At 42.0% G+C, this 14,598-nt stretch overlaps 1 protein-coding gene across 5 annotated transcripts in view; it reads left to right on the plus strand.

The window, feature by feature from the left end:
- Positions 1-14,598, plus strand: part of ENTREP1 (endosomal transmembrane epsin interactor 1) — an 85,218-nt gene that overhangs the window by 18,518 nt on the left and 52,102 nt on the right. For 2 of the 5 annotated variants that reach the window (XM_031449830.2, XM_064490255.1), the window contains exon 1: positions 10,965-11,401. The exons of the other annotated variants lie outside the window; for them this stretch is intronic. In XM_031449830.2, the coding sequence (XP_031305690.2) occupies positions 10,988-11,401 (414 nt within the window). In that variant the 5' untranslated portion in view covers positions 10,965-10,987. Of the gene's footprint in view, positions 1-10,964; positions 11,402-14,598 lie in introns of those variants that run through there. 5 annotated transcript variants of the gene reach the window in all.

Here is a 14,598-nt window from a genome sequence, read left to right on the forward strand (position 1 = left end):
TTAGATCCCAAAGATTTCCTCCTATTTTTTTCTAAAAGATTTATAACTTTAATACTACATTTAAATCTGTGATCCATTTTGGATTATTTTTGTATAAGGTATGAGGTTTAGGTCAATGCTCTTTTCTTTTTTTTTTTTTTTTTTTTTTTTAGCTTAGGGATTTCCAATTGCTCCAGCATCATTTGTTGAAAGGGCCTTTACTTTTACTTATTTCTCATTCATAAATGGGAGTGAGACAGAGACAGAGAGATTTTAATGATATAATTGGGCCTAAGTGTAGCAGGTATAGGAACACTGGGATAAAAATGATGATTAGATAAGAGGGAAGGACTGCCCAGGGAGGAATTAACTGAATTATGTGCTGTTAAAAACTAAGGAAAATAGAGAGGCATTTGACATACGCATTTTCCATTTTTAAAGGGAAGAAAGATGAAAGAAATCAATTTGCATCTTTGTCAGTAGGTGAAGTAGCAACGAGGTGTAGTTCTATGGAATGAGGAGGAGGGTGAGGAGTAAAATAGGGTGGCATCCAGGTGGGAGTTTGAGAAGGCTCTATGCTGCTGAGTAGAACTTGGAGAAGATACCATCTCCCTGCAGGTGGCCACACGGACTCTAGTGGTGGCAGTACCTCCTGCAGGGCACCCTAACCGCTCTAGGCCATGACCAAACTTGGTATCTCCTGGGAGAGGAATGCCAGGGCTGCCTCTAACACTCTCCTGTTTGCCTTTGCCCTCTTCAGCTTCCTTGTGACGTTGGAATGCAACTACTTAAGGACTCAAGAGCCTTCGCTGAGAGACAGGAAGGCTTTGCATTCCAACTCTTGCTTCCCTGCCATGTCACTGTCTCCAAAATTTTCTGTTATTTTTGGAGTGGAAAAACCAAACACGGTACAGCTGCTTTGGAACAGCAAGGTGATTGCTCTTCAGCTTGTTTTCAGAAAAGAGACACTGATTCTTTTCAATAGGCATTTGAAAGTCAGGAAGAAGGAGGCTGTAAAGAGAAAACTATTTTGACACAGTTAATTCTGTGTGCACTTTGTTAAGGTTCTAATGGAATTTGGAGCAGCATATAACCAAACATTTTGGCACTTATATGGAAGGAGCAAACAATAAGATGGGTGATATTACCCACTTGAAATTTTTTGTTAAAAAAAAAAAAGAATCACCTGGCTTTCACTAATCACTGATTAGTTCTGCTATTCTTCCAGTTCAAGCTACTAACATGAAAGAGGGGAGATGGGACTGGTCTAGATGGTAATGGTCTATTTTCTGTCTTCATTACACATACTGAGTTGCACCTATAACATATATTCATTCCATGTGCTTCTTTCACAGCTTTTCTTAACATAATTTCTTCACATTCTCTTCAACACTTGTTATTGTCTGTCTTTTTTATTCTAGCCACTCTGGTAGGTGTGAAGTGGTATCTCATTATGTTTTTTTTTTTTCCCTAATGAGCAATGGTATTGAGCATCTTTTCAGGTGCTTATTGGCCATTTGTATATCCTCTTTGGAGTAATTTGTCTATTCTGATGGTTGCCCATTTCAAAATTGAGTTGAGGGGAAGGTATAGCTCAAGTGATAGAGCACATGCTTAGCATACATAAGGTCTTGGGTTCAATCCCCAGCACCTCCTCTAAAAATAAACAAATAAATAAACCTAACCCCACCCCCCCAAAAAAAATAAAAGAAAAAAATAAAATAAAATTGAGTTAGTTGTCTTTTTGTCATTGGGTTGTTAAGAGTTATTATTGAATTCTTTAGTATATAAGTCCTTTATCAGATGTATTATTTGCAAAATTTTTCTCCCAACTTGTGGATTGCTTTTTCTTCATGGTGTCCTTTGAAGCACAAAAGTTTTTAATTTTGATGACATCTAATTCATCTGTTTTTTCCTTTGGTTGCTAGTACTTTCAGTATCACATTTAAGAAATCATTACTTAACTCAAGGTCAGGAAGATTGACTCCTGTTTTCTTCTAAGGATTTTATAGTTTTAGCTCTTACATTTATGTTTATAATGTAATTTTTGTGTATTGTGTAAGTTTAATATTCCGTACATAAGCAGCTTAAATATAAGTTTTCTTATTGCAGAATTTCCCCAGACTGTTCATTTTTCAATTACAAAAATTTTTTTGACACAACGTTGTAAAATGACTATAACTCAATAAAAAATGTTTTAAAAAATTTTAATTGAAGTATAGTCAGTTACACTGTCAATTTCTGGTGTACAGCATAATGTCCCAGTTGTTCATATACATACATGTATTTGTTTTCATATTCTTTCCGAGGCTGTTCATGATTAACAACTTGGTGATACTGACTATAACACAACTCTTTCTTTGTGAGCTGGGTTTCCTGCTATACAGCTCTTACCTGAATTTATCAAGATACCTGGGAATATTAAAATGTTTGTGTTGCCAGAGGCAGAAATGCAAATCAAAGTAGTCAGAAAAGGCGATTTTTTGGGAAAAGATATCCAGGTATCTCATGTAACTGAAGGAAGAATTGAAGAGCCTGAAGGCAGGAAGTCTGAAGTGCAGCTGGACCTGAGAGATGGACTGGAATGAGGACTTAAATGCCACCAGGACAGTTCTGTTTCTGTCTCCTCTTCCCACTCTCGCTCTTGCTCTTTCTATGGATCTTGCATCTGTTTCCCTCTACCCGTCAGCTCCACTCTCCCTGCAGGCTGGGCTCCTCCACAAAGCCCAAGAAAAGACTACAGGCAACTTGTAAGACCCTAGACTCCACGCTCTCACACCAGAGACTTTTTTACCAGCTCCAGCTTGAAAAATTCCAGGCAAGATGTCTGCTTGGCCAGCTGGGGTCATGTGCCCCTCTGGACTGTTAATGCAAGCTTTCTGGTAACACTGAGGGTGGGTCTTATTTGCAGAAAAGACTCTTCAGAAGTTTACTTGTGGTTTAAACAAGTTGTTCTCAATGTATTATAGCTCTAGTACTTACAGAACTTTTAATTCTCTTCATAATCTTGCAGTTGTTAACAATCACTTTTTAAGAAATATTTAGATACTGTTTGGTCTGTTTGAAATCTCAGCTAATTAAACTGCTTCAACATTTCAAACATCATTTATCAATTTAATATATTTTACTTTCTTTTTAAGTATTTTAATTGCTTGACCAAACAAGCCAATCTCCTGAAGAGATACCTTACAAATGTGGTAAATTAATCTTACAAATTTACTTGTTCATGTATTTTTTGGCGGAGTTACCAGGGATTGAACCCAGGACCTTATGCATGCTAAGCGTGTGGTCTACCACTTGAGCTATCCCCTCTCGCCACAATGCTTAATTTTAAATCTTCCCAGACTTAAAACCTGATACTCACTAAGGAATACTAGTAGAATTTCAGAGAGCTCATAATTTTTAATTCTCAATCTTCCTGGGGTTAAAAGAGGCTCACTTGCTAAGGAAATTTCATCTTACTCTAAGATTCACTTTTCCCTCCACATTGTAACGTCTTTGAAATTAGGATGTGTCTTACAAGCAATGGCACCTTATTTGGCAGCAGTGAGTCTTTCTTAGTGACACATAAAATAATAATGTCTTAAATTAGGTGAGCTATGGTACCATCTCAGTTAACTAGGATTACTTGACTAGAAATGAAGACTGTACCCAGGCCTGAGCTGTGAGCTCCAGCATCCTCAGAGGTTTGCTCCAGACCACATCCATCCACCACTTCCAAGAACACTGAAAACCATGCATCACTGCCCCTCACTCCCCACCCCCACCTCACTCCCACCTTAGGTCTCCACTCACCCACCCAATTCCAGCAAAGAAGGTTTGGTTCTTAGTTACATCAGTCCCCTCAGAGGTCTGTCAGGGCCCAGCTCATCCTTAATCACATTCTAAGCTGCAAAGCCTTTGAGTTGAAGAAGGGTGCAGCTCCTGCTCTCTGGGACTAAGTTCTGAGGCTGGCAGGTGACATAGCCACTGTGGGCAGGACACCTGATACGCGGGTGGCAGATAGGCTGACACCAGGGCTGAGGGGCCCTGGGTTGTCTTTCAGCTTCATTTACACACACACATACACACATAGACACATACACATCCCTTTGTACTTTCCCATTGAAATGATTCATAATCAGGATATTCTTTTTTAAATGAGACCAAGGCACCTGGGGAAGATAGCAATTCTACATTCTGGCATTGAGAATTATGTCAGATCTGGAAAGAACCATGCACATAATCCAGTCTAAACCCTCTCCATTCACCGCTCCTCCCCCATTCCTTCCCCCTTTAGTGGAAGAGACAGAAGCCCTTTGAAGCGATGTGACTTGTCTAAGATCACACAGCAAGTCAGAGAAAAAGCAAAGACCATTCATTCATTAACTCAATAGAAGTTTATTGATTCCTATTTACCAGACACTGTTCTAGGAGATGAGAATATAGGCTTATTCCACGCAAGGTTCTTGTTCTCCTGGAGCTTACATTTGTCATACTGCCACAGAGACAATAAACAAATAACATAATGTCAGATGGTTATAAATACCAGGAAAAAATCCAGAGTATGGAGATAGGGAGTGAAGGAGGAGGGGGAAGTGCCACATTTCATAAGGAGGTCACAGATGATTTCCCTAAAAAGTGAATGAAGTAAGGGGACAAGACACATCTGGGAGAAGAGCATTCCAGCCAGAGAACAGCAAGTGCGAAGGTCCTGGTGCAGCAAGGAGGCTGAGATGACCAGATGTCTAGATTTGCCATCCAGCTCTCCTTCATCAAACTGCTGAGTCATCAGGGGTGTCCCAAGGGTCTTTATGCCACAGACTGTATCCATATTTGAGGGTGACTATAAAAACCCAGAAGCCCCTATGCTGCCCAGGTGGAACAGAACCTGTATCCCACATGTGTATGACGTTGATCTAGAATGTCCGTGTAGCATAAGAGAAGCAGCTTTGAGCTGGGGATCAGGAGACCTGAGGGACAATCTTTGTTCTACTGAACATGTGATTTTAGTCAATCTTGGAAAAACAGATTGTTTTTTAAACTTTACTTAACATTTAATTTTTAGTTTTAAAATGAACAAGTTCCTAGTTTTTTTCATGTATCCTTACTTTTTATTGGTCCAGCCTCAGAGATTTTATTAAATACAATGTACATGGGCCTCACCCAACACACACCTCATCAATCAGTATCTCTGTAGCTGGAGGGTGTAGCTCAAATGGTAAGGTGCGTGCTTAGCATGCATGAAGTCCTGGGTTCAATCCCCAGTACCTCCATCCAAAAAAACAAACCAAATACCTACCAACCACCAAAAAAATAATAAATAAATAAATAAATCAGTATCTCTGTAACTGGGGGCTTAGAAATTGTACATATGTGTGTGTGTGTGTGTGTGTATATATATATATATATATATATAAAATTAATTTCTTTTTTGTTTTTGAAGTATAATTGACTTAAATTTCAGGTGTACAACATCATGATTTGATATTTTTATTATTTTTTAAAATAATTTTTTATTTAAAAAATTTTTTATTTTTTATTTTTTAGGGGGGAAGTAATTAGGTTTCTTTATTTACTTCTTTATTTATAGAGGTGGTACTGGGGATTGAACCCAGGACCTGTGCATGCTAAGCGTGGGCTCTACCACTTGAACTATACCCTCCCCTTTGATATTTTTATACGTTACAAAATGATCACCACAATGTCCCGTTATTGTCCGTCACCATGCAACGTTATTACAATATCATTGACTATATTCTCTATACTGTAGAATACATCCCTGTGACTTACTTATTTTATAACTGGAAATCTATGCCTCCTAATCTCACCTGTATAGCGAACAGACTGTGGTTGCCAGAGGGGAGGGGGGTGTGGGATGGATGAGTGGAATAGGTGAGGGAGAGATTATGTGTATTTTTAAAGCTCCCGTGGTGAGTCTGACAGGCACCCCAGACCAGGGGCCCCTTAGTGGAGGATATACAACTCTGCTCACACCAAGCAGACAGCCTCTCAGCTTTTTCTTAAACATCTTTGCTCCTAAAGGGTCTGGGCTTCATATTTGCATAACTAAAAGGTTTGTTTAAGAGATTTCCCCAGAACAAAGGAATGGGCTCTGCTCAGAGATGAATTACAGCTATGACTTCCACGGAAGCTTGAACCTGAAGAAAGCTCTCATAGGACAAAGTTTCTCATACGCACACACACACCTAAACACACACTCACACACTTTCTCTTTCTCATACACACACATATATGTGTATATCTTATCTCCCCTGGAAAGTTATAAGCCATAAATAATTTTTAGGGCAGTTGACTTAAATTGTCTTTTGTGAGATTTACATTATAAGAAGTTTACAGTATTTAATTTCAATAATGAGAAAATGTGGCTGCAGCTCTTCTGTTTAACAATAAGTCTGTCTTGGGGCCAGTGGCGTTAGGAATCTGTAACAACCAGTCTGCACCGTTATTTCAGAAAAACGGAGTGTAGGTTTGCCCAGCTCTGCTCAGGGTTGCTTTCTTTTCTTCTATTTTTCTCTCTCTCTTAATTAAAAAAAAAAATCCACAGCTCTTCTTCTGCAAAGTGAATCGTTATAATAGAAGTTGCTACTCCATTTCCCAGATACAATCCTTGTACAAAATTGTACCTCATGGAAAAACATGAGACCATGGAATTTGAGGCCTTAAAGTTTAGAACAAAGAATTTTCTGTTTTGTCCTGGGTATTTTGGGTCTGCAAGTTTAACCCTTCTGTACCCGAATTCCCCTGCATTTCTTAGAATCTGCCCTATTGCTTGTCATCTGAGAAATCATGGTGATGAGAATGGCTGAATTTCAAAATCACAGGACTTGGGCATTCCAAGTGATCACATCCTCAGGCAGATGAAACATCACAAACTTGCACTTGACAGATGAAACGACTGAAGCTAGAGAAGCTGTGGCTGGCTCAAGATCACGGAGTGGAGGACGGGGTAGAACCCAGGATGTCTGGCTCCTAATATGGTACTGTTTCCATTAGAATTCTGTGGTCTAAGTCCTTCCTGTGCATAAAAATCTCCTGGGCAGCAGTGCCTGGCTGGGGACCAGCAAAACCTCTCCCTCCAACATGCTTATATCTAAGTTTGTCTTCAAGCCAAGCTCTCTGCCTTCCTCTTCCAACTAATTTCCTACTTCTAGTCCCCTCCCATGTAAAACCTCCCCTGTGAAGATTTCTTGAGTCTGACTGCCAACATCCACTAATGTGTGTGTGTGTGTGTTTTTTAATATACTGATCACTTTTTTTTTTTTTTTTGGTTTTGGTTTTTAATTTTGAGGGGAGGTAATTAGGTTTATTTATTTAATTTTTTATTTTTATTTTTAATGGAGGTACTGGGGATTGAACCCAGGACCTCGTGCATGTAGTCTACCACTGAGCTATACCCTCCTCCTACACTAATGTTTTTTTGAACATGTTAAAATGTTGGTTCCCAGGCCTCTTACCCAGAGTGACAGATTCCTTGGGTGTGGAAGAAAGCTGTGAACCTACATTTTGACGTGCTTCCTGAGTGGTTATGTGGTCCATGGGCCAAATTTGCTGCCATAGAGTCACCTTATTAAATGAAGCCTTGTAGATTCCACCATGCCTTACTCAGAGAAGCTCTTCTCCTTGTAAAATATAAGCACTGGAGGCAGCTTGCCAGTGAACGTGTTTTGAGGAGTTTTTGCAGCAGCTCCCACTCACACAGGGAGTAACCCCCTGTTTAATTAGCTGACAGGATGGGGCTTCTGAGAAAGTGTGGGAAGAACTGAGAAGTTTGTGTAAAGGTGTCCAGTGTCACCTGAGCTGAAGAGCCTGAACTCCTGGGCGGGAAAGGCCTTGAGTGTGGGGAGTGGAAAATGAGGTATGGGAAAAAGAAGAGCTGGTAGAAATTTCTCCTTGGAATTTGGCCTTGATAGTGAGGAAAAACTGGCAGCTGGCTTCCACCAAACAATTCACTATAACCATTGTTTCTTTAAACTTTCACCTACATTAAGGAAATACCTGGTCAGCTTTTCTACATGTTCTTTCTTTTAGTTATTTAATTTTTTTTTTTTTTTTGGTAAAGGTTTTATTGAGAGATAAAGATGCGATTCACATGTATCTTTATTGAGATACAGTTTGCCCATTAAAAGTGTACAATTCAATGTTTTTTTGGTATATTCACAAAGTTGAACAATCATTATTATAACAATTTTAGAAGATTTTATCACCTCTAAAAGTAACCCCAAATGGTTTAGCTATAACCCTCCCCTATTCAATCTTCTGATCTCCCCATCCCTAAGCAACCATTAATCTACTTTCTGTCTCTATGAATTTGTCTGCTTTGGAGATTTCATATAAATGGAATCATATAATATATGGCCTTTTGTTACTAGCTTCTTACACTTACCATGATGTTTTCAAGGTTTGTTCATATTGTAGCATGTACCAGTACCTCATCCCTTTTTATTGCTGAATATATTCCATTGCATGGATATCCTGCATTTTGTTTATCCATTCATCCATAATATCACATTTTGTTTATCCATTCATCCATACTTGGGTTGCTTCTACCTTTTGGACTATTGTAAATAATGTTATTTGTGTACAAGCTTTTATGTGGACATAGGTTTTCATTACTCTTGGGTATATACCTGGGAGTGGAATTACTGGATTGAATGATAACTCTATGTTTAACTTTTTGAGCAACTGCCAGACTGTTTTTCCAAATTCCTCATTTAATTTTTTAAACCAACCTGAAATCAATGGCTCTGAATCATCTGCAAGTGTTTAGTTACATACAACTCACTTGATCAGGTATAACTAAGGACTTATTTTAAGCAGTTGTTTTGGGGATGAAAAGAATCAGGCTTGGGTTACAGAAGCCAAAGCTCAAATACTCGAGTGAGTGCTATGTGGCATAACCTTAGAGGTAGGGGGCAATGTTACATGGATTTGTGTTTATGAAAAAGAAACTCACACCTATAAGTATGGCCAATAACAGCAACATAAAAGAAAACTACCACACAGTAACTCTTAATTAGCAGCTTTGGAAAAGGTTTAGTAGCCTGAAAAAATAAGTGAAGCTGTTGGATAACTATCTATGGATTTTAATAACCTCTGCTATCATCTGTTTCTGTATAGGGAGACAGACTTAAAATTTAAGGGTAAAGCACTTAGAAATACTTTAAAGTATTTCAATATAAAATACGGAGAAGTGCACAAAGTGTTAGCTCCATGAATTTTCTCAAATGAGTGTCACCCACGTGCTGGCACCCATAGCAAGAGACAGCTATTGGTTATCAGCTCCCCCGGATTGCTCTCTTTCTAGCCTTTAACTATCCAAAGGGATGAGGATATCTGAATTCTAGCACCAACTTTCCCGGACACAAAGAATACATTTTTGATAGTACATTTCAGGTGTCAGTGGAACAGCTTCGTTAAGCCAACAGAATTTTTAAAGACTCATTCAGATTTTTTCATATTGCAGTGTAGTAGAATGTTAAAAATTAAATACCCTTAAGCTTATGTATAACATAAAAGGCATGAACTAGCACACAAGAAGCTTTTAACATCACCTACAGTAAGAACATGTATTGTAAGATGTTTGAAAGAACATGAAACAACATACTTTAAACATTTATTTTTACAGACAGCTCCCTTTTTCTCCAGGATTTGAAGTTTATTTCCAAGAGGAGTTTGTAAAAGAATCCTAGGGACTATTAATCACAGGTGCTTTAATAATTCAAAAAGTGTACATGTAAACACACATGCACATTGGCAATGCATCACATTGTGGGTTGTATTAAGTAATGACCGAAATAAATATAGCCTTTGCAAGCAGCGCATAAAAACGGACGCCCATTTCCTTTGGTTTATTGGGCAGAAGGATGCATAATACTCTCACCTCACTGATAAAATGAGAAGCCTAATACCAAGACTGACTTACTGCAAAGCAACACTATTCCACTTCCTCACCTGGAAAAAACCTACTATGATTATTTTATGTATAACACTTTCAAAGCAGAATTCTTCCAAAGTAAGGGCATACTATTAGGAAAAATCATTTTACAAAACGCGAATCATTTTTTAAGCTCTAAATATGTCTTATAAATTACCAAAAACAGATTAGGATTTTATTAGGCTATTTCTTCGTAAGTTTGGGATTCTACCAGCTGATGGCTAATACAATCCACGAGTCAAGGTGAGGCGGGCACACGCTCTGGGCTGCCCCCGGTTCTTGGTTTTTTTGTCTCCGGATGCTGGATACTTCCAAGGTAACCTCATGCTCCTGCTCGCTCCTACTCTGGCGCCGGGAAAGCATCCCCCGCCCCGCCCCAACTTCCAGGCGGCGGGGCGTCAGCGCAATGCCAGCGTCCGGAAGTCTCACGCGAGCGGTGACTTCGCTCTGCCGCGTCCTTGTCCGAAGCCTTGAGGCTTAGACTTTTCCCGCCAAGTCACCCTTGCTCCTCTTCCTGCCATCCTCCCTCCCTGGGGGGAAAAAGTTTGAAGCCGGGCTCCCTCCGCACTGGAAGTTGCCAGGGTCGCTCTCTGGGCTGGACCGGAAGCGGGCCAGGGTCCACCACGCTTCTCCTGCGTTCGCGTCCCGCCCCAGCTTGGCGGGTCGGGACAGACTCTTAGCTGTCGGTCGCCAGCTCCTCTGCGTCCAGACCATCCAGTCCCTCCTAGCCCGAGGGACCTATTTTAAAAATTGGGGCAGGGCACTTTTCTTGGAGTCTCCGGAGCGAGCACGAGTTCAGCCGTGCGCCAGACGCTGCCGGCGCCGCGCAGCGCGAGCGCACGCGGGTGTGCGCGGGTGGGAGTGGGGCGCGCCCGCGCGACCGGAGGCGGGCCCGCCGGCTGGCAGGTGGGTGCGGCCGTCTGGAGCCGGGGCAGTGGCGGCGGCGGCGGCAGCAGCAAGTGGTTGGGCCGTGCGCATTTCCTTCCCTCCCCCTCGGCCTCGGAGCTCGCCCGCAGCTCCGCTCCTCGTCCCCTCCCCGCCGCCACTGGCCGCTCCCTTCCCCGCCAGTCCATGTCCCTGCCCGTGGTGCTCCCGGGCTCCTGCTGCCCGGTGGCCGGGCTCTCGGGCGGGCCGCAGGCCGGGGGCCCGGGGGCCGCGGCCGCCGCCGCCCAGGAGCCGCCGCTGCCTCCGCTACGGCCACGCTGGCCCCGGGCCGCGTTGCAGCCCCCCGCGCGGCCTCGCTGCGCGGCCACCGCCGCTGCCGCCGGCGTGCTGACCGCGCCACCCGCGCTCTCCTCCCGCCGGGCGGCCGCCGCAGCCGCCGCGGCCCCGGGCTCGGCGCTGCTGCCGGCTCGTCCGCTGTTGTCGCTCGGGCTGTTGCAGCTGATCCTGGGCTGCTGCATGGTGGCACTCAGCTTCGGGGCGCTGTCGCTGAGCAGCTCCCCGCAGGTGAAGAACTCGTGCCCGTTCTGGGCCGGCTCCTCGGTGAGTGCCGCGCGCGCCCCGCTCGCCTCGGCAGGGCCCGCCCGGGGAGCAGAGGGCTCAGGCCGGTCCCCTCCACTGCCCCATGATTGGTACCCCCAGTGCTGCACTTGGGGAACACAGCCCCACAGGCCAGTTGAAGTTTTTGGAGTTTTTGAGGCTGGGGAGAAAAAAATGGTTTTAGGAGAGTGGAGTTCAGGAGTAAAGTGGGTTGCATCTGGATGGTGTCTGTTTTTTGTAGGTTAAAGGATTTTGTTTTTCCTGTCAAAGTAATAGAATAAACCCAATTTCCAGCCCTTTGGGAGACTGGAAAAATGAGGGTAGATGGCAGGAAAGTGGGAAGAAACTGATTAAACTTTCGACCATTGAGTATCAACTTCGTGGACAACGTCCTTACTTCGCTGACAAGGTGCCATCGGGCGGGCAAGAATTTTCATCTGTCTTGTTCACTCATGTATCAGTAGTGCTAGGGACATAGTAGGTGTACTTGTGAGATGGATGACGTGATATGCTGGGGCACGTCACTTGTTTTCTTCTGCCCTAAGGCACTCGTAAATGTGAAGTACCTGATGTAGGATAGGTCCACTGTATTTGGGGACGAGTTCAGGAGGTAATGACAGGGTGTGTCAACGCGCCCATGTACCTGGTCGTTAAAGGACGTTCTAAGCCTGCACTGGGTCCCTGGAGCCACTCAGACTGCTGGGCAGAATTTAATTCTCGAGAACCGAATAATTGTGGATGAGCCCGCCAAAGCCCCCGAGTGCCGGACGGCTAGCTGGAGATGCCCGCGACCTGTGCCCTCCGGGCCCTGCCTCCTCCACGGAGGAAGGCTGCTTTGGGGCAAAATGCAGCCGCCCTCGAGCTACTCTGGACAGTGGGTGGCTGTGCATCCCCGCCTTCTACCGATTTCACAGCTCCCAAGACATCCAGCGTCTTGAGGTTTGCTGGGGGTTGAGGGACTTGGAAGTAGGGCTTTGTGGAGTGATAGTGGAAAAGGAGTATTTAAAGTAAACAACCTTTCTCTAAACTAAATCTAGCAATGCCTGCAGTTTTTACTAAGATCTGTAATGAATGTGTATTCTGAAAGCCTAAAAACTACCCTTCTGCAGGTCCACACAAACCCAGAGTCAAGACCAAATTTAAAGAATATAGGGAGAACTAATGGAACCTGAAATCATTACTTGATTAAGAACATTAAGTACCTAGAGCCAGGCCTGATATTTTATACTTAAACTGATGCCAATTTACTCTTCTTTTGAAATACTTTGATGCTGGATGATCTTACTGTGGTATAGCCCATGTTGTGAGTGGAGTTTACAACCTGTGCCTCACCCTCCTGGCCGTGCCCTTGGGCTCTCCCACTGGCCTCTCGGAGTTGTTTAAAACTTGAAGAGGAGTGGTCTTCCCAACTGGGTAGGGATTAGATCCACTTGGCTCCCCAGTCCACTTGTCAGACTAAATTCAGCCAAATGTTGGGTGCATTTTATTTCCCTAAATACCATGGGCCAGAAGTGAACCTTGCATACATTTTTAGGGATTTGCTCTTTGTAAAACCATAATCTCTTGTCTTTTCAAAGATAGCTAGTTTAGGATTATTGAAAACTATTTTTTTCCCTCCTAAAATTAAAACCCAAATCAGTGTATTATTGTGAATTATTTCAGAGGTAAATGCATTTTAGATGTCAGTCAAGCCATAGTTAGATTTGATGAACTTTTTTTTTTTTAAAAGACGTCAGCCAGGAGATAAAAGCTACTAGCCCGGGGCTGCTGGCTGGACCCTCCTTGTCTCCAGGACCCAGCAAACCAGAGCAGAGAAAGAATCAGTGATTTGGAACTAAGTCTTTTCTATGGGATCCTTTTCCCACACTGTGCCCCCTAACTTTCTATGCAAATTCACAACTGTTTGTTATTCTTATTTTTTTGTGGCTTGTTTCTGAGGTTGACGTCAGAGTATCAAAGTGACAACAGAACCAACAGATACTGTATGTCCAGAACAACTAAATAGAATTTGAGGATGGCATTCAACACTGTGACTTTCTTGGTTTTGTAGGAAAAAATTCTCAGCAGTTGCATTGCCTTTTGAATTTATGTGTGAGGGAGGGTTTGTTTTTTTAAACTCCGCAATGTGGAAAAAAATGTAAATTTATTCTAACACAGTACAGTCATTCCTCCTATACTCCTCACGCAGCTCCAATAGTTGTTTTGACTGTACTTCTTCCTGGCTCTGCTCCATGTGTTCTGGTAACTCCAGAAGGATGGGTGTTCCAAGCAGGGTAGAAATTAGCTTTAGCATGCTCCCTACTCCATTTGTCCTGTTATTTTGAAGCAAATCTCAACCATCACATGATTTCATCTGTGTATATTTCAATATGTGTAGACATATATTTTTTTTTCAATTTTTTTGGTGGGGTAGGTAATTAGGTTTATTTATTTTTAGAGGAGGTACCTGGGATTGAACCCAGGACCTCATGCATGCTAAGCATGTGTCTACCACTTGAGCTATACCCTCCCCCTCAATATGTGTATATTTAAATATATATATATATAAAAACAAATGAGAGAGAGCATAGAAGTGACCAGGAAGTCTTAAGAACCTCCCTCCACTTTTGATATTTTATTGTCAAAATTTATTTTTTTATTATTTTAAAAATTATTATTTATTACTGAAGTACAGTCAATTACAATGTGTCTATCTCTGGTGTACAGCATAATATCCTAGTCATGCATATGCATACATATATTTGTTTTCATCTTTTTTTCCATTAAAGATTATTATTACGGAAATTAAAAATCTCAATGAATGTAGAAAGAACAGTATAATGAACCCCCTTTTACCCATCACCCAGCTTCAGTAGTTATCAACACATACATGACCACTTTATCCCCACACCCACTCCTCCTTCTTAACGCTCACTGGATTATTTTAAGGCAAATCTCAGGTATTGTAATTTCAGCCATTAAATATTTCAGAATGTATTTCTAAAGGAAAGAAGCTTAATAGCTATAAGAACAGGGCTTGACAGCACACTGTAACTAATTTAAAGACAGCTAAACTAACGTTTTTATGAAAAAAGCTTGAAAATTATGGCTTGAGGACTGCAGAAGTTTGTTTTTTAATATATGACAGCTTTACTGAGATATAATTCACACTCCATACAATTCACTCATTTATGGTGTGCAATTCAGTGATTTTTAGTAAA

The sequence above is a fragment of the Camelus dromedarius genome, chromosome 10 (genome assembly GCF_036321535.1).
Source record: "Camelus dromedarius isolate mCamDro1 chromosome 10, mCamDro1.pat, whole genome shotgun sequence".
Lineage (NCBI taxonomy): Eukaryota > Metazoa > Chordata > Mammalia > Artiodactyla > Camelidae > Camelus > Camelus dromedarius.